This window comes from Alosa alosa, chromosome 3 (genome assembly GCF_017589495.1).
Source record: "Alosa alosa isolate M-15738 ecotype Scorff River chromosome 3, AALO_Geno_1.1, whole genome shotgun sequence".
Classification (NCBI taxonomy): domain Eukaryota; kingdom Metazoa; phylum Chordata; class Actinopteri; order Clupeiformes; family Clupeidae; genus Alosa; species Alosa alosa.
Window position 1 is genome coordinate 4,189,801 of NC_063191.1, and position 20,516 is coordinate 4,210,316.

Here is a 20,516-nt window from a genome sequence, read left to right on the forward strand (position 1 = left end):
CTTACATCCAAAAATTCGTAGGCATGGAGATGCTCATGTGTAATCTGGTGTGTTGTTCATTAATAGAAACATACAAAACACAGTTTTGGTGCCCCATGTGCAGTCCTTTCACTTTCACACACACACACACCACATCCATCTTTATTCCTCCACAAATATCTCACTCTCACAGACAATATGAAGTGTTGTCATCTAGTTAGCATCATGACTGGACTTGTGGCTACTCTGTCTGCCATTGACGACTCTGTATACCTTGCCCTGTGTAACTGGGAAGCACTGGACTCTTTGTTTAGCTTGCCCTGTGTAACTGGGAAGCACTGGAGCCTTTGCTACATTAGCAAACATAATGCATCTCTATGTATGATTTGGGTGGTGTTTCTGTTTCATCTGAAGTGCAGTAAAGAAACATGCAGCAGACTGCTTCAGACTCTGAGTGCTTTATTGACTTGGTTCATTTGTCATTCATATGGTTCATGTCATATTGTATGTCATGCTGAAGGCTGGAGAGCTGATGTGCTACGTCATACTGACAGGAAAGAACAGATATCAGCACAAATTACCTCCAGAACAAGCTGCTATATGACAAAAGAAGTTCATAGAAAAAGAAACAAATAATACAAATTGATAGTTGTTTTCCAGTCATATCAAGTGTTCTAGGACTCTAGCTATTTACTGTAATGTTATTTCATTCAATCATATGACACCTGATGGAACCCTCAATCCTGAGCATCATTCACATCAAGAACATTTTCAATCCAGGGCAGGAAGTGGGGCACTCTTGTGTAGACTTCTGGGTATTCTGGGGTGTCGCATGGTGCACCTGTGTAGGCTGTGACTCCATACAGGACCTTGGACTTGCCCTTTGCACAGATAAGAGGACCTCCAGAATCACCCTGGCAACAAACAGAACAATCAGAAGGCAGTGCTCTCTGACACATTCTTTGACCTGTTCTAATTATAAGGAAGAGTAAGAACATGGAGAACTCTTATCCAAGTTATTGTGGTAGCTGATTAGGCGGTAGCAGGTGGGAAGGCTGTTTGGATTTGCACCCATTTACAAGAACAAACAATGACAAATAGAACACAAGAAGTATTGGAAAGTATCCAGAAACGGCCTGTAAAATCATCCTTGGTCGGAAGTACTCAGTGCCTCTTTCTACTCTTGGACTGTGCACACTAACAGAGAGGTGTACTCAATTGTGTCTGGGCTTTGCCAAAACGCTGCTAACGGTTTTTGTGAAATGAGTTCACTAGAAAATATTGCCAGAAGTTTGCCAATATAGGCCACTAGAGGCAAAGTTTTGGCAACTATAGACCTCTGAAGTTCGTCTGCAAAAAAAAACTGCCATCTTTGCCCAAATAAGGAGATCCAGTAACTTGAGATTTTTTTTCTATGGGAAAATAAACTAGATGTACCACAGAGCGGTACAAAATATGACCGCCGCCCAGTCCAGCACATTTTTTCCACAAAAATAAGTCACGCTGAAAGGCATATATGATTCTAACTGTCTCACTGAACTGCATTATGCACACTCAATTCTCACTGGGATCTGCTAGACAACAAGTACCAAAACATGATCAGTTCATAGATTTCACATGTAAAATACATTTTATACAACCCCACCCCCATCTTGCCTGTTCATAATTCTGAGAAATGTGTGCATGTGTGCGTGTACATGTTTATGTTTACGTGTGTGTGGGTGGGGGGGTGTGTGTGTGTGCGTGCATGTGCTTGTGTGTGTGCCTGTGTATGTGCCTGTGTGCATGTGCATGCATGCGTACACGCTACTGTGTGAGTATGTGTCATACGTATGATTACTGTGAATGTATGTGTGTGTGTGTGTGCATCTGTTTATACACATGTGTGCATATGGAATAGGTTAACATGACCCCTGGAGGCAAACATACGCAAAAAAATGGTCATCCTAGGCCCTACGGTTCTCAAGATATTCACAGAAAACTCTGTTGGTGTCCACTAAATGTACACATAAATTAATTTATTGTATGGCCCCCCATGAACGAAAGTCCATGAAACTTGGCATGCATTTGGAGGGTGTCATAATGATCCTACACTTTCAATTTTGTGCAGTTTTGACCATGTCAGCCAGAGATATCGTGATTAAAACACCTAATTTTTTGCTTTTTAATTTTTAACTAGGTGGCGCTATACATGAAATAAGTGGTAATGGGATGGATTGACATGGCCCCTTAAGACCAACATACAAAAAAAGGTGGTCCTCCTAGGCCCTACGGTTCTCGAGATATTCACAGAAAACTGTGTCCGGCCACCTACAGGCCAGTTGGTGTACAGTAACATAAATTAATTTATTGTATGGCCCCCCCATGAACGGAATTCCACGAAACTTGGCGTGCATTCAAAGGGTGTTGTAATGATCCTACACTTCCAATTTCGTGCAGTTTTGACCATGTTAGGTCACAGATACCTGCGATTACACCTCATTTTTACTTTTCTGTTTTTAACTAGGTGGCGCTATACATGAAATGAGTGGTTATGGAATGGTTTGCCATGGCCCCTTAAGATCAACATACAAAAAAAAGGTGGTCCTCCTAAACCCTACTCGAGACAATGTCGGCATACCTGGATGATCTATACGACATTGGAGCGCAAATCGTGACGGCCTTTCTTTGCAGGGCGAGGGTTTTTAGAGACCGCCAGAATCCGCTGATATACCCGGACGATATTCTCTATGAAGATATAGATTGTCAGCCAAGGGAATTTGCTATCTTTGTCAGCTGATCTAGGCAGACGTCTCTAATGTCACCCGTCGTAGCAATGCCCTTACGTGGACAATTAATGTATTCCATCGGTGATGCTGAACATCTGAGCAAGAATAGCTATAACTATAAACCTACTATTCTAAATAATGTTTTTGTATTTCATTTTCACCTGCTGCCATGTGCGTTTGGCAATGGTGTTGCATTTGAAATTTTCACAGGATTAGTCATACACTAAATCAGACATAAACATTCAATTATCTTTATTAATCTATATGCCCACTTCTGAATTGTTTTGCATCTGTAGGCCTTTTTCTGAACTCAAAATGGGCAATTTAATTATTTCAACTCATTTCAGACATTCCGCAAGCTATTAATCCTCCGTAACACATATTTGAAGAACATGTGGAAATTAAACTTTACTTTTATGCATTTAGGCTACCCAATCAGCAATACGTTGCCAACAGCCTTGCCTTTGTTTGCTGCCGACGTATTTGATTTTTGTCGTAGAGTGAATTTTCATTTCTCGTAACTTGTCAAAATAATTGTGCATTCCTCGTCCGTAAAATAAGGTGATCGCGTCATCATTGAAAGTGGTGACTTGCGCTGCAACCCGCCCCTTTTATGAGAATGCACACAAACTCCAGTTAGGTTAACCCCGGTTCAACAAATCAACTTCTTAATCAGTGTCATAGTTTATGACAAGGTTTTGTCAACCCCGGTTTAACAAAGTAACCCTGGGTTACATCTGGCTAGGTTAAGCTCCCTTCGTAGTACAGGCCCCTGAGGTCTATGAGAAGTTACATATACATATGTATATGTAACTCGGGTTTACCCATCTGGGGCCTACAGTAATCTCCCTAGATGGCCTGAATATGAAGTATATATATAAATAAATGAAGTATAAATAAATATATATATATATATATGAAGAGATCAGATGCAAAACCGTCTAAACATCCTCCATCAAAAATTAGATAACAATGGTTATCGTCGACAAGAAAATGCTCTCCACACAAAGTATACATTAATCAAATAATTTAGCTTCAAAACCCGCTAAGTACCACTCTCTTCCTTAAGACGGAGTATTAGGGACACACATGAAGAAAAATAAATATTTTTGCCATGGCGAGATTAAACTCGACATGTTGACTTTAAAGTTGACATGTCGACATTAAACTCGACATTTCGAGAATAAAATTGAAATATCATATCTACTTTAATCTCGACATTAAACTCGAAATACAGTTTAAACATAGCCTACAGTTTAAGCTATGCAGCCTACACTACCACACAATATGTGCCATGAATAATAAGCCTACTTAATAATAGATGTTATTTCAGATAGATTGCTAGATTGCAGATATTCAGATATTGCAGATATTCAGATAGCGTCTTCTGTTAACTCATTGCCGTCATCGTGAAGCGCTGTATCTCGCGGTTATACCATGCACTATTATATAGCTAGAATAATACATGTTTCCAATGATATCATGTTTCTATAGTAGGCTACAACATGTTATTTCACTCTGTTTTACGTGGGTAAGGCCACCGCACATCCAAATAACTGCCCTTCATGACCCATTGGCCGTCATTCTCCATAGGTTAACACGGAACTCATTTTTCTAAAACTTTTCCATGTCTCACCTGCATATGAGGCTATAAACACAGATATGTATAAGTATATAGGCCTATAAGCTCTTTTGATCCCGTGAGGAAATATGTGTGCATTTACTTAGAATGGGGTTGCCTGGTCGGGAGGACAGCTTCATTCGTCCCTCCATAGACATTCAGCATAGGCTGTTTTGCATCCATTACAAACAAACATGCAATGTGAAAGTCTGGGATTGGGGAGACCTAGTCTAGTGCATAAGCATGAAGTTGAACCTTTAGATGAAAAACACTCTTTAATAATAGGCCTACAATAAATAAATAAACCACTAATGACGTTTACTTTTGACCATCGCATTTATCGCCTGCAACTCCTTGATAACAGGAAAGTATTTGGCTGAGCAACGGAGGTTAATATGTTCTATGTTTTGTCCACATGATGTAAGCCTATGTCTATGTCTAATAATTGTTGCACTCGAAGAAAACTGCAATGTTTCATTCGTCCTCCCTTTCAATCGTCTCGAGCGGTCGTTCTCTCTCCAAACTAACTTTATTCTCAAAATGTTGAGTTTAATGTCGACACGTTGAGATTAAAGTCGACATGATATTTCAACTTTATTCTCGAAATGTCAAGTTTAATCTCGTCAAGGCAAAACATTTTTTTTTCTTCATGTGTGTCCCTAATACTCTGTCGTACTTCCTGGTCTGAAATATCGATTTGTAGGCAAAAACAAACCTACGCTCATTTAAAAGAAAAGTGGTCAGACGGATTTAGAGGATATTTATACTTATATGTCATATTACCTGACAGACTCCATCTTTTCCATCTGATTTGCTGCAGGTCATCTGGAAGGGGTTAAAGTACTTCTTCCATGCCCTTTTGCATTTCTTGACATCGTCCAGCGTGACTGTAGATTCATACAGGACACTCTCTGCTCCTTGTCCAGGGACTCTGACCCCCCACCCAGCTACCTCACACATCGCACCTTGTGGGATCTTCTCAGTATTCCTAGGGAGCTCCAGCACCTTCACAGCCTCGTTCAGCTGAGCATTGGTCTTCAGCTGAGGAGTATACAGTTCACAGACAGTATATTTACACTTCTTTGATTTGTGATGGTCCGACTGAAACCGGACAAAATCAAACTTGTATTGTTGGAATAACACGTAAGGGATAACGGCCGCCGAGGTGTCCTGTCATACGGAGTTATTGGACGAGGGCGAGAGGCGAAGAACTCCGCCCAAGCAGACTCCAATAGCCTGGAGATTCCAGCTACTGGTAATCTAGAAAGATTAATATAAGGGTCTGGCCACGAATAATGTAATGGCCCAACTCAAGGGGCGGCACCAAGTGTGCATTTGAAAATCTCACTGCACGCAATTGGAAAACACAATACGACCAACGTTTACTGACTGATTCCAGACTTCGACGCAATTGGATAACACTACAACTGTCATCTGTTTAGATCACCTCTGGCCCGCCTATATCAGATACACCGATGTGATTGGCTCCCCGTAATACAAGTGGCAAAAGTAACATGCATCATTACCGTATTTTCCAGACTATAAATCACACTTTTTTTCATAGTTTGGCTGGTCCTGCGACTCAGTTGCAACACATATTTATATATATGTTTTTTTCCTCTTCATGACACCATTTTTTGACTGGTGCGACTTATACTCTGGTGCGACTTATAGTCCGGAAAATACGGTACTCATTGCCAGAGTGTCTCGCAGAGACAATTCAAAGTGTACTCTTGCAAGAACTCTGGAGTTTGGAGACTCCAATTAGCCTTGGTCAATTTTATACATATATGAACCTACATCCCCAAATATTTTACACAAGTAATGTCAACTATTTATATGTTACACTGATTTGGCAAAGTGTGCTTGTTTGCAAGCTAATTTAGCTAATATGAAATGTTTTGGCGTTTGGGGGGAAAATCACCACTTAGTGGAGTAATATTAGATTAGATTACATTAGATTCAATGCGGCCAAGTATACCTGCATGTACAAGGAATTTGTTCTGCATTTTACCCATCCGGGGGTAGTGTACAACAGATCCACACACACACAGTGTACACCCATTCAAACACACACACACACACACACCCTCAAAGCAGTGAGCACACCCTGATACAGAGTCAGCGACCATATTTGAGCCCATCAGCTCTATCTAGCATGTCAGTGGGGTTTCTCATACGAGAGGAACTAATTCACATCGAAAGGGTGATGTTCGATCCAATGTTATTCATAATAGAAAAAGAAGTGCAGTAAGTCATCGGTGTGATGTATCGTGTCGAGGTTAACATTCAACAGATATCAGGCCATGATGTCAGTGTTACTTCTCATATGGAAGAAAGTGATTCACCTTCAGCAGCATGATGTCGTGTTCTCGAGTCCTGGGGTCGGTATTGGGAAGCTTTTCTTCAGGGTAGTTTGGGTGAGGGATGTAGACACAGATACCAATGTGCTGTTGATGTGTGTACTCCTTCTTACTGATGTTGTGGGCTCCCAGCACTACTGTTAATGGCCTAAAACACAGAGAAAACATCTGATGTGCTACATGCTACTGTAACGGTATCCAGCTGGTATGTAGCTGTGCAGTATGTACTGTACGCTATGGTAAACCTCCCTCCCAGCGACCTCAAGAGACGTGCTAGTGAGAGATGTTTTAGCTCCCTTGCCAGTGTGTCTGCAGTAACTAACTTCAATAGGACACAAGAGACACTATGTGTCACCATACTTGCAGTACACTGCCCCCCCCCTCCCCTACATACACAGCACATTGTCTCATGAGGAAGCTTCTCCAACACACATATTGCACACTGCCCTCTCCCCACACAGCACACTATCCCATCTCCCCTGTCATCCCCCCAACACACACACCAAGACCCCTGGCAGTTGGGTTAGCCCCTTGAGCCGTGGATCTGCCCAAGGTTTCTTCCTTGGTAAGGGAGTTTTTCCTTGCCCCTGTTGCTCTTGGGTGCTCCTTGGTCCCCCCAATTCCAATCCTCCTCCACCTTTCTTATGCAGCCCTTACCACTTAATCTACTAAACCCCTCTTCTACTGCACTTTACCCCCCCCCACACACACTTTGCACAAATAGGCTGATACCAGACATAATTTCACTGCATTTCTTACTTCCAGTAACTATATGCATGTGACAATAAACTTCCTTGTATCCTTGTATCCTAGGACACAAGAGACACTATGTGTGGTTCATTAATACATGAGAACATAGAAAACACATTTTTGGTACCCCATGTGCCTTCCTTTTACACACACACACACACACACACACAGACAGACAGACAGACAGACACACACACACACACACACACACACAGACACACAAGCATGGTCAAACCTGTAATTAAGACAGTGTGCAGCAGTCAGTACAAAGTCCTTGCTGATCAGCACCCCTCCACATACGTGTTGTCCTCCATTCTGCAGTGAGGCCATGTAGGGTCTGGAGTGGGGCTTGGCCATACGACCACCAAAGATGCCACTCTGCACAGCACCTGATAGTTCACAATCATTCACAGATCATCAGCATTATGCCAGTGCATATCATTTCCATGTTAGATCAAATGATAATTCATTCACAACTATTACCTTACTTGAGATTAATATGAGATCAAATTATAATGAACTCACAACTATAACCTTACCTGAGATTAACATGACATCAAATTATAATGAACTCACAACTATAACCTTACCTAATATGAGATCAAATTATAATGAATTCACAACTATTACCTTACCTGAGATTAACATGAGATCAAATGATAATGAATTCACAACTATTACCTTACCTGAGATTAACATGAGATCAAATGATAATGAATTCACAACTATAACCTTACCTGAGATTAACATGAGATCAAATGATAATTAGTTCACGACTATTACCTGAGAATGAGAGATGAGAGAGAAGTAGAAGCAACAGCATTCTTCACCGCTGAGAAAGACTCACACACACTACGCATGGCACCCAACAGACACACACTAAACCACTCAATCAACCTCCCCACCCACACGCATTGTCACCTTGCTAAATCTTTCCTCTCAACTTTGTACCACCCCCTCCCCCCTGTTTTATTTCAGTCTTACACACACACACACACACACACACACAGGAAACTGCTGTGGGGGGACAAACTTTGCAGATGAGTAGGGTAGTGTTCAGATGGCCCAGCAGCACCAGTGAGCGGTAATAAGACCACAGCACAAACTGGACTTACTTCTTCTCATATCGTAGCAATACATTTAGCATAGTGTAAATCTGTTAGAAGTTAGCATAGATTCTGTGTGTCTGATACAAGTAGCATATCTGTGTGTCTGATACAAGTAGCATATCTGTGTGTCTGACACAATTAGCATATCTGTATCCGACACAAGTTAGCATAGCATCTGTGTGTCTGATAAAGTAGCATAGTGTCTGTGTGTCTGATACAAGTAGCATAGTATCTGTGTGTCTGTCAGAAGTTGTTGCGAGCTAAAATACCTGCAGATATGAGACAAGAGATGGGCTGTTGTAGCTTTCTGAGTGTGTGTGTGTTTCAGTTTGTGTCAAAATAGCAGCAAGACCATCCTGCCATCTTAATTTTCCTCATTTTATCTTGCCACTAATGGTGCAAAACGTCACTGATCGATCAGAAGATGACGTGAATCAATACATTGGAATATGTATAGTGTGTTACATGATCAAATTGATCTTACTATGTCAAAATGTCTGATCTTATATACACCAATTGAAGCAATATGAATTTGCAAAAAAAGTCAATTGTTGTGTAATTATTCAATATTTATTGTAGTCAATATCAGGACGTTTCATTTGAGACCAATATATAATGCTTCAAAACAAATGGGTTTATATGCAGTAAGCCTTTTATCATTAATATGCATTTTGGTCCTGACTTCCTGGACTCAAAATCAGCAAAAATCAGACCCGGGCATTGAATCAGTTGATTTTGTGTGTGCGTGCGTATGTGTGTGTGATAGTGCCCAACGGGTGTGGTGTGGTTTTGTGCGATATTGTCCAACAGGTGAGGTGTGTGTGTGTGTGTAATAGATAATAATAATAATAATATATATTTATCATTAATATTTATTTATAGCACTTTTCAAGCATTGAGCACAAAGTGCTTACAGACAAACATGAAGAGCATTTTTTTCTATGCACAAAGTGCAACAAAAGTGCAACACACAAGACCCAAACAAACAAATAACAAAAATGCCTAACAGAGCGGCGTAATCGCCAGCGTACCCGTCACACGTGAAACATACAACATGTGAAACATTCAAGACGGATAACAAACAAAAACAAATAATAAAATAAATAATTAAGACATTTTAAAAAGAAAACTCATGTTAACTTAGTCCAGTTGGTTGCATCTTAAACATCATTCCAAGGGCAATGATGAAGGCGCACAGCTGTGTCCAACCCAGAGGATTTAACGTTTTCCTGGCAGTCTGGAGAGCACTGGAAGCAATGAACAGTCTGAGGTCGTAGGTGATCCTACAGATCAGCAACTCGGTGAACATTGACAGCGACCGTTTGTTGTTCAGTGAGATCGCTGTCGTCAGAGTTCTTCAAATGTCCTTAACGTTAACGTTAGCCTACTCAATCCAGACTCCAGGCAGCAGAGCATGGCAGCTCGCAGGTCAATCCAGTGGTCGCGGCAACGGAGAAATCCCTTTCCGAAGCGCAGCGCCGTTCACGGATGAAGTAGCCTACACCAGAGGCCCAGGACAAAAGCCAACGCCAACGTTAGCCATGGCTAGGTCCTCAGCCCAATGGACTTTAACGTTAAGTTAACAGACTTGTCAGCAAAGGACTAAGAATAACACAAAAACTACCCAAAAATAACGCAAATAAAGAGAGAATACATTTAACTAGACAAAAAATAAAAAAAAAATAAGCAGAACATTACATAAAAACAAACAAAAACATGATGCCAGACAGAGCGGCGTGTCTCGCTAGCGTCCCCGTAACCTAGCAACTAGATAGAGAGTGTGTGTATGTGTGTGAGAACATTATCCTGGTCTATGACCTGACCAATAAGAAGTCCTCTCAGACTCTTCGCCCACTGGTGTCATCGTCTCCAACGGGTCAGATCCAGGGTTCTAAATTAACACCCGCCAACCCGCCAAATACGGGTTAAAATTAATTTAATAAAAACTTACTAGCCAGTTTGGCTGGTGGTGATGCATGAGGCAATACGTGCTCTCGGTCATATATCCCCCTGGCAGTACTTCCTACATTTCCCATGACCACTGTGCCGTAATGCTACGTGATGACGTTTCATACGCCCATTGACTGCGCGCAGTTTGCAGTAAAAACCAGCGAGAGAGACTGAAACGAACGGAGCGTCTACCAGAAAACAGAAAAAATTCCAAGGAATTAGAAGAACGAACGGAGCCAGAGCAGGGAGCATAGACTGAACGAGGAGGGAGTTAGCCAGTAAAGTAAAGTAAAAAGTACATAACACATGTACATAACACAAATACATAACACGTTACGAAATATTATTTTATTAAAATTAAAATTTTAATAAAATGTAATTTTTTTTAATAAAACCCGCATTTGGCGGGTTGGCGGGTGTTAATTTAGAACCCTGATTAACGCATTGTGTTTACCTAGCCTATTTCCTTTGTGAGAGGCTGATGTCATGTAGCGGAGGCCGCAAAACCTGAAGCAGCAGGATCGCTTATTTTATTGTCTATAGCTGAAGACAGAGAGGAACGTGAGAAGCTTTAAAAAGTTGCCTGATCAAGTGATCACCACCACCACACGCATCACACACTGTGCATAGAGACAGAGGAGGGAATTTAGCCAATAAATAGTAGGTATAGCTGCAAACTGTTTTTCACTCTTGTTAGAGAAAGTATACAATGTAAACATGCACCAACAGCATGTTACATAAAGATGATACTTTTCGGGTCCTCTCTATAAAGATTCAACTTGAACGTAGGCCCTATGCTACTGCATTTAATTGAGAACGTGTCTGAGCACACGTGAGAGGGAGAGAAAACCAGTAGCAGCTTCCAGCTGGCTTGTCATTGTTGATGATAATTGATATCTCCTTTTTATTAAGTTAAGATTAAACTAAATGCGGCGGTGGTTGGGACAGACTTATGGGGGCGAGAAGAGGAATGGAGTAGCGGATGAGGATATCGATAGAGAAATAGATGTAGATAGTGTGTCCATGCCAACAATGTTAATAAAGATCAAATGCATTTAGTGACACTCATCTCATAATTCTCTTATTTTCACCGGAAAAAAATTGACTAGTAGAAATTTTGATTGGCTAGTAACTTTAGAGAGTTACCAGCCACATTGAGAACCCTGGTCAGATCTGTGTGTGTGTGTGTGTGTGTGTGTGATGTAGATAGTGTCCAACAGGTGAGGTGTGTGTGTGTCTCTTCCTCTCTCTCTGCTACAGGACTGCACTAACCCACACTATCTGGCAGCTGGCTCATCCAACGCAGTCAAGTCGAGTCGCTTCTTCGAAGGTGACTAAATACTCTGACTCATATCTCAAACCACACACACACACACACACACCTGAAGCCACAGCCATGGCCTGCAATGAGAGTCTTCATAATTGGCATCACCAGTGCCATAGTAACATAGAACCTCATGATGATGTGTTTGACTCAAAAAGCATCACCAGTCGCCATAGTAGCATAGAGCCTCATGATGATGTGTTTGACTCAAAAAGCATCACCAGTCGCCATAGTAGCATAGAGCCTCATGATGATGTGTTTGGTTCCCACAGGTTATAGAGAAGAGATATTTTACTAAGGACCCAAGTCAGGTAAGTGTGTGCTATATTCTGCCCCTCTCAGTATGCTTCTCTTTCTCTCTTTCTCTTTCTCTCTCTCTCTCTCTCTTTCTCTCTCTCTCTCTCTCTCTCTCTTTCTTTTTTTTCTCTCTTATTGCATCATGCACACATTGCATGTGCTCTATGTGAAATGGCTATATGAAGAAAACTCGCCTTGCTAAATGAAAACTAATACACTTACTGAATAAGAGAGTGATTCAGACTGCTCAAAACATACTACAGAAAGCGTCTTCACACACACACACACACACACACACACACACACACACTCACTCACACATTAATCTTCATTCTTCCACTGATATCTCTTACACACATACACACACAAACACCCACCCACCCAATGTGAAGTGTTGTCATCTATGTCATCATGACTGGACTCATGGCTACTCTGTCTCATTGACGACTTTGTTTACCTTGCCGTGTGTAACTAAGAAGTACTGGACTCTTTGCTACTTTAGCAAACATAATGTGTTTCTATGTATGATTCTGGTGTTTAATCTGAAGCGCAGTAAAGAAACTTGCAGCAGGCTGCTTCAGACTCTGAGTGCTTTATTGACTTGGTTCATTTCTTTATTCGTTTGGTTCATGTCATATTGTATGTAATGGCTAGCTTTATACTGATAAGGAATGGATAACCGAATAGATGGATATCAGCATCCAACAGGCAGGTCAACAAGGAGTGTTTGGAATATCTAAGTCAATCATGAATATTATGCTTAAATAATATTAAGTTTTTGTCTGCAGAGCATCATTCGCACTGAGAACATTTTTGATCCAGGGCAGGTAATGGGGCACTTTCATGTAGACTTCTGGTTTATCTGTGGTGTCACACGGCTCTTCGTTGTAGGCGGTCAGTCCATACAGGATCTTGGCCTTACCCTTTCCACAGATGAGAGGACCTCCAGAATCACCCTGGCAACAAACGGAACAAGGGACAAGCCAATCAGGAGACAGTGCTCTCTGACACAAGGGGGTAAAACATTTTAACATGTAGTTACAGGTTTTATATTACTGATACATTATTGATGCTTATAAGTAGCCTGGTCCTGACTACGTTTCTCTTCGTCATACAGTCTGGCACAATGTAATAGGAATCTATCTCCGTAATCCAAGTGTCCCGGCCTCCTGGTCTTCCATAAGGGCTACGAGGGGACACACAACAACAGCCACAGCATTCGGTCTCCCCAGTCTCTCCATTACTCACGGAACCATCTGATCAATCAAACTTCTCCCAAAGCCAGTTGGAAGGAGAGCTGCGACGTCCTTGCCATTTATAACATGGACAAGACAAGCCTCTTGTTCTTGCTTTAATTGCGTGATGCTCTCGAGAGTTGAGACAACTTCGCGGATAGCCTCTAGCGTCTCTTCCTCCGTCGCCATTGTTGCTATGCTGTTGAACTACAAGCTTCGCTGGACTACAAGCAACTCGGCAGGCAAGTTCCGCGTCTTCACTCAACTGTTCGCTGAATGGCTCGGCTACAGGCGAGCCATATAATGTGGGATGGGCCAGACTACATGCGAGACCGAAATCAGATTTTGGGCGGAAGTACGTAGGATGGTAACGACCAGGCACTCCCCGAGTGCCGCTGTAGCAAGGCAGCTCACTGCTCCGGGTTAGTGTGTGTGTCACCTCACTGTGTGTTCACTGTGTGCTCTGTGTGTTCACTAATTCACGGATGGGATAAATGCAGAGACCAAAATCCTTGTGTATGCAAGTATACTTGGCCGAGAAGCCTGATTTGCGATTTGTGATTTAACAACATTCCTTTAAAAATAAAAATTGCCTTTACGAATGGATTATATGGCAGGTGAAACAATACCATATGTTTTTTTTTTTCCTGCACAACAGCCTTAATGCTTAAATCAAAGCACATTAGACATCAAGGTTAACTGTTTAAAGCACTGTGCCTGCAGGCATGGGGTGAGATTTGAAGTCGGCAATTAGCCTCTATAATATTTGCTCTTCCAACATGTCTGATAGCCTAACTTCAGACATAGCAAATGTCCTTAAGCTCTCTAATAGCATAACCTATGTGTGGTGCTACCAACTGCATGACACTAGGCCTGGAACTTTTTGTGGTGTCTCTGGTATGAATTTTCACACAATGTTTCCTAAAATTAAACATACTTGGAAAAAGTGGTTCTAACCTATTATACAACTGTAGTCTACAGGGGAGACACTGACAATAAAAAAATAATATTAACCGGCTATCTAAAATTGAAAAAAAAAAAACTCTGGAACAAGTTTTTTTCCTGGTTTTGGTCATACGTTTATCCAAACCTTTTGTTCGTTTTCATTTTCATTCTTTGTAACCCCTGACAAAAACAGTGAGTGCATCACCGCCATTTTAGCTGACATCTGACACCTGTGTTCTAGATTTATTCCTGCTCTTGTGACCAGGTAGAGATGGGTGCTGACTTACCTGACAGAATCCCTCTTTGCCGTCAGAGACACTGCAGGTCATCTGGGCCTGGTCATAATACTCCTCCCATTTGTTTTCGCACTTTGCTGGTTGTTCCAGCTTGACTTTAGCTTCATACAGGACACTCTCTGCTGGCTTCCCAAAGCATCTTCTCCCCCATCCTGCCACCTCACACTGCACGCCTGCCGGGATCTTCTCACCCACTTTGTCAGGGAGCTGCAGCACCTCAACTTTTTTCTTCTTCAGTTTAGCCTTGGTCTGCAGCTGCAATGTAAATAGCACATGCTATCAATCAGCACCTATTCAGTGTGTACACCTGTTGAACAAATAACACAAAGAGCGGATGACTCCACTCCGGGCTGATCTCAGAGACTGGTGCTGAGGAGAAACTAACCCATCGTTTCCAGCTCTCTCCTTCTCAGCATGTGTTGGCTTTGTCTTTATTTGGATTATATCACATTACTCTGCTTTACACATATACTGTATATCTTGCCATCACACTTATCCTGACTACATTTCATGCTTTCATTACGTCTTTACTTTTTTAAACATGAGTGGTCATGTATATCACCACAATCTAGCCTGTGGGTTAACACTTGTCAAAACAGATGTGTATCATGCTGTAACAAGCTGTCAATCAATCAGACATGCCTATAGTGGATGTGATATGTTATGTTGCCTTCTTGATAACTCTTTGCCTTCTATCATCTCCCAATCACACATGTGTCATGTTTATAGACTTCAGTTCTGCATTCAACACCATAATACCACAACAACTCATCTGCAAACTTGACAAACTGGGACTCAGTACCTACCTCTGCAACTGGCTACTGGACTTCCTCTGTCAGAGGCCCCAAGTAATGCGTGTTGGCAACAATACCTCAAGCAGCATCACACTGAGCACAGGGGCCCCCAAGGCTGCGTGCTCAGTCCGCTGCTCTTCACCCTGCTGACGATGACTGCACTGTAACCTACAGCAACTATCACATAGTGAAATTTGCTGACGACACAACTCTGGTGGGTCTCATCACCAAGGGGCGACGAGACTCAATACAGGTTGGAGGCCGACCATCTGACCACGTGGTGCAGGGACAACAACCTCCTGCTGAACGTCAGCAAGACCAAAGAGATTGTTGTTGACTTCGGAGAGGTCACACCCAACACCTGCCACTGACCATCGACGGTGCTGTGGTGGAGAGAGCCAGCAGCACCAAATTCCTGGGGTGCACATCAGTGAAGACCTCCTGGACCAACACTGCATCACTGGCGAAAGAGCTCAGCGCCGCCTGTACTTCCTAAGGAAACTCAGGCCAGCAAGTGCTCCACCAGCCATCATGACCACATTCTACCGAGGCACCATTGAGAGCATCCTCTCCAGCTGTATCAGCTGTGTGGGGAAGCTGCACTGAATACAACAGGAAAGCCCTGCAGCGATAGTGAACACAGCTGGAAGGATCATTGGTGCTTCACTCCCTCCCCTGAAGGACATTTACACCACCCACCTCACAAGAAGGCGACCAAAATGTGAGTGATGCAAAGTCACCCCCTCAGCCACAATCTGTTTGATCTACTGCCCTCTGGGAAGAGGTACAGAAGTCGCGGCTCCTGCACAACAGACCTCACCAACACCAAGCTGTAAGGGATGCTGAACTCTCTCTCCTCTCCCCCTCTCCCCTCCAGCTACATAACATCCTGGACATTGGACCCCACAATGGTCAGCCTGCACTACTCCACTTGCACACTTGTAACACTTGTTGTACACTTTTTACAACTTGGTGTTGTTGTCCTGAAAACACAACACTTCTGCTGCTTTACATAACTTGCACCACTATGCCACTTTCTTTATTACTTAGGTCAAACAGAACTACCCAAGCCTTTATTGGCCTGACTTTTGCACTAGTATTTTATTGACTGCCTATGCACAATTTCAACCAAATTTTGCTGCTCTATTTTTTCATTATTATATGTGCCCTCTTATTTACTTATTTACTTACTTTTTTGTTTACTTGAATGTTATGTTTGTCTGTGGACTTAAATTGGTAAAATATGTCTTGTCTTCACCGTGGGATAGTGAGAAACGTAATTTCGATCTCTTTGTATGTCTGGAACATGTGAAGAAATTGACAATAAAGCTGACTTTGACTTTGACTTGACTTTGACTTTGACTAAAAGAGGGATTCACCTTCAGCAGCATGATGTCATGATGGAAAGCCCTGGGGTCGTCATCACTAAGCTTCTTCTTGGGGTAGTTTGGGTGAGGGATGAACTCAGAGATGCCAATACGCTGTTGGCTCTTCTCCTTTTTACCGATGTTGTGGGCACCCAGCACTACACTGTCTAGGCGAACACTAAGACATGCATAAGACAGTATTATTACAGAGTCCAATCAGTCATGGGTTGTTCATTTTAGGGCAAACCCCCTAAAACCGAGCAATTCAATAATGGTCACTACCAAACTTTCCACAGCACTACTGTTAATAGTCTAACACACACATAAAACCACATGTCTATGTAAGGATCCAACATCCAGATCAAGTTTTGCGTTAATGTTATTAATCTAATCATTTAATTTTACTTTGAAAATGTATTACTTTCACTGTCTGTTTAATTTTGCTGCCTTTGTACAATGCTTACTACCACTACTACCATCACCACTACTACTAATAATAATAATAATAACTATAATAATAATAATTCAGTTATTTATAGAAATAGACACATGCACACACACAAGCACAGTCGCACCTGGGGTTAAGACAGTGTGCAGCAGTCAGCACAAAGTCCTCCCTGATCAGCACTCCCCCACATGAGTGACTTCTTCCAATCTGCAGTGAGGCCATGTAGGGTCTGGAGTGGGGCTTGGCCTCACCACCCCCAAAGATGCCACTCTGCACGGCACCTGGTAATCCACATATCATACATCAGTCACAGAGAAGATCAGTCATGCACATGTTGTTGCTGAATTTTTGACTATGGTATATGAAACAGGCTAAATGCACAAATGTACTGTTTTGACTGAGTAAAGATAAATCAACAACAATACTCTATTACATTTCTACTGAAATTACTTGGAAAGCAAAATGTAAAAACATATTTATGAAAATTCATTAAAATGGAGGACATGGCGTTTTGGAACCAAACTCTCTAAATAAAGAAACTTGTACTTTTACCTGAGAGGGATAGATGAGAGAGAAGCAGAAACACCAACATTCTTCACGGCCGAACAAAACTGTCTCACACACACACCACGCATCTCACCTTATAGGCTACACAGCTTTTAACACTATAGACAGTTAACCACAAACAGACACAAACAGTTAACCACACACACACACACACACTTCTCACCTTGTTAAGTATTTCTCATCACACATCTTTTTCTTGTTCACACACATGCACACACACAACATAAACACAAAGAGAACTGTGTGTGGGGTTGTGTGTTTCATATTCAACAGGCAGCAAAACTCACACCTTTTGCAGGCTTCAATGTGCAGTGACTAACTTCAAATAGTTTACCCCCATACAGCAGTGTCTTATGGGGACCACAGACCAGCTACATACAGCAGTGTCTAATGGGGACCACAGACCAGCTAGTTTTACCTCCCAGTGTTAAATTCAGTGATTATGAATACTTCATAACTTGTATAGTAAAGGAGATTGATGTAGACTTCATAAGATATTCATGAAATATTTACAAAGGCTGGAGAGAAGAACGGCAATGTTGCTTTGTGATTGTTGGACTTTTATTTTGACAAGTTGTCGTCGTTCTGTCTTTCACATTTATAAAAGGTTTGGTATGAATGTTGAGTCATGTCTCATGAAACAGTCATGAATGCTTTATGTGCAGTTTATGACAGCTGCTATGAATGTGTTACAGTATGAACTCACCCGTCAAGTAAAGTGTTACCCTAGACTGTTTTATGTAATTGTAACATAATATGAATTGACAAATTGGACAGCTCCTGACGTTTCCTTTTTTACATTCAGCTGACCCGTGTTTGTGTAACCTGGAACGGTTGGACATTCCCAGTAGCAAAAGATGAGAAATCATCTGCAAAGGTATCATAAAACAAATACATTTTTATGATACAACATGATTTGCTTGACCATGTTCTGTCTTTTTGGCACTGGAGTAGCCCATTGACTCAGATGTGACGTGATCAGGCAAGAGGTTTGGAACAAAAACGGCAATGCCGCTTTGCAATTGTTGGACTTTTATTTTGACAAATTGTTGTCGTTCTGTCTTCCACATTCATGAAAGGTTTGGTATGAATGTTGAGTCATGTCTCATGAAACAGTCTGAATGCTTTATGTGCAGTTTATGACAGCTATGAATGTGTTATGAACTCACCCGTCAAGTAAAGTGTCACCGTCTAGTTTTATGTAACTGACCTCGTTATATGACCTCTCTTTCTTATGACTCCTCATTTGAATAGAAAATTTGCTTCCCAAAATAACTTTTTTTTCTAAACACTGCACTCTCCCTGTTTGTTCTTTGTGGGTGTGTGATCCAAGGAACTGTATAGAAAATCAAAAAATGGTTGCAGGCCAAAATTGTTTCTTTTTGCTAATTTATTTTCACATTTAGCAGCAGGGTAACAAACGTTTTTTGGCCTTGCGGCCTTCAGATCAGTCTGTGTAATCCCTAACCACTTCCTAGTCTTAACAAGGCAGGTTGCCTCAATTGATGACACATGTAGCCTGTCTACAGTGGCACAGGATCAACGAGCGCTCCGACATTGAAATCATTGATTGAGCTCTCCAAATTGATTAATTGATAAATTCTTCTATGAAAAACGTAATTTAGCTTTTGCAATGCCCCTGTCAATTATCATACGTTGGGAAAACATCGAGACCATTAAGAACAAGACTGAGTGAACATAAATCAGCCATTTGTAGGAGTGATATAACTTCCCCAGTAGCAAGACATTTTCTAGAAAAGGACCACACTAAGATCTTAAATGCACTGGCATAGAACACATAGTCCCTGCAGGGGAGGGGAGACAGGAAACTTCTTCAAAGGGAGGCGTTCTGGATGTATCATCTGGGATCTCTGTCTCCAGGTGGAATCAATGAAGATTTTGACCTGTTATCATTTCTTTGAGAATGTATTTTTTTGCTTTTATCATTGTCTGGCTATTTAATGCACTGTATGTTGTGTTGTGAACATGGGAGACACCAAGCGCTCCGACCGATGAATGGCCTGTCCCTGATGTGTCGGAACGCTCATTGATCCTGTGTCGGAGCACTTCCCAAAACAACAGCCATAAACGCGTTACCAAAATGGCCGCCAAGTAAGAGGACTTGCCTATAAGGACTTTGGGTGCGCGCATCATGACCAACACCAGACCAGCTTGTGTGTTTCGGTGTCAGAGCCATGGGGAAAGGGGTCGCTTGATTGGTTGTTTAGCTTGCCTACAGTACATGTTGTTAAGAAGCTCAGTGTAAGATATTCCCATAGATATTACAATCCTAGTTGGTATTTTGCCTTTGGATGACTGGATCGAATTTCACAGTCATAGTTTTTTCCTTCCTAGTGTAGCGGGACCAGGTTACCAATTAGAATTTGAAGTGTCGACTACGCCACCCAGGGGACATAGGTCACCCTTAGGAAAAGATGGATAAATAAACTGGATAGCCTAAACAAAGGATACCAGAACATAAAGCACACAGGTTCGTGCAAGGATGAAGCAGAGACAGGATTCTATGACAATAATAAATATTTTCTTTATTTTTCCTCTCAAAGTCAAGTTACAATACAGTAAAAGTGTGCAAAGCACTCAGATGGAAATGGGGCAGCCACACACACTCAGAACTGGTTTGGTTAGAGAAGGCCTACTGGTTCTTTGGGTATAGGAAAACACACATAAACTAGGAGGGAGGGC

The 20,516-nt window shown here is 41.8% G+C and overlaps 2 protein-coding genes across 2 annotated transcripts; both read right to left on the reverse strand.

Moving 5' to 3' along the window:
• Nucleotides 1–455: 455 nt before the first annotated feature.
• Nucleotides 456–8,334, reverse strand: LOC125291728 (mast cell protease 1A-like). The gene is made up of 5 exons (XM_048238580.1): nt 8,265–8,334; nt 7,717–7,870; nt 6,717–6,879; nt 5,152–5,409; nt 456–893 (listed from the first exon to the last, which is right to left on the reverse strand). Exons 1-5 carry the CDS (start codon nt 8,302–8,304, stop codon nt 717–719), a joined length of 792 nt encoding a protein of 263 aa, XP_048094537.1. The 5' UTR covers nt 8,305–8,334; the 3' UTR covers nt 456–716.
• A 4,417-nt stretch (nt 8,335–12,751) lies between these two features.
• Nucleotides 12,752–17,866, reverse strand: LOC125291727 (mast cell protease 1A-like). The gene is made up of 5 exons (XM_048238579.1): nt 17,799–17,866; nt 17,374–17,527; nt 16,811–16,976; nt 14,629–14,892; nt 12,752–13,117 (listed from the first exon to the last, which is right to left on the reverse strand). The coding sequence occupies exons 1-5, from the start codon at nt 17,836–17,838 to the stop codon at nt 12,932–12,934; spliced, it is 810 nt and encodes a 269-aa protein (XP_048094536.1). The 5' UTR covers nt 17,839–17,866; the 3' UTR covers nt 12,752–12,931.
• Nucleotides 17,867–20,516: the final 2,650 nt, after the last annotated feature.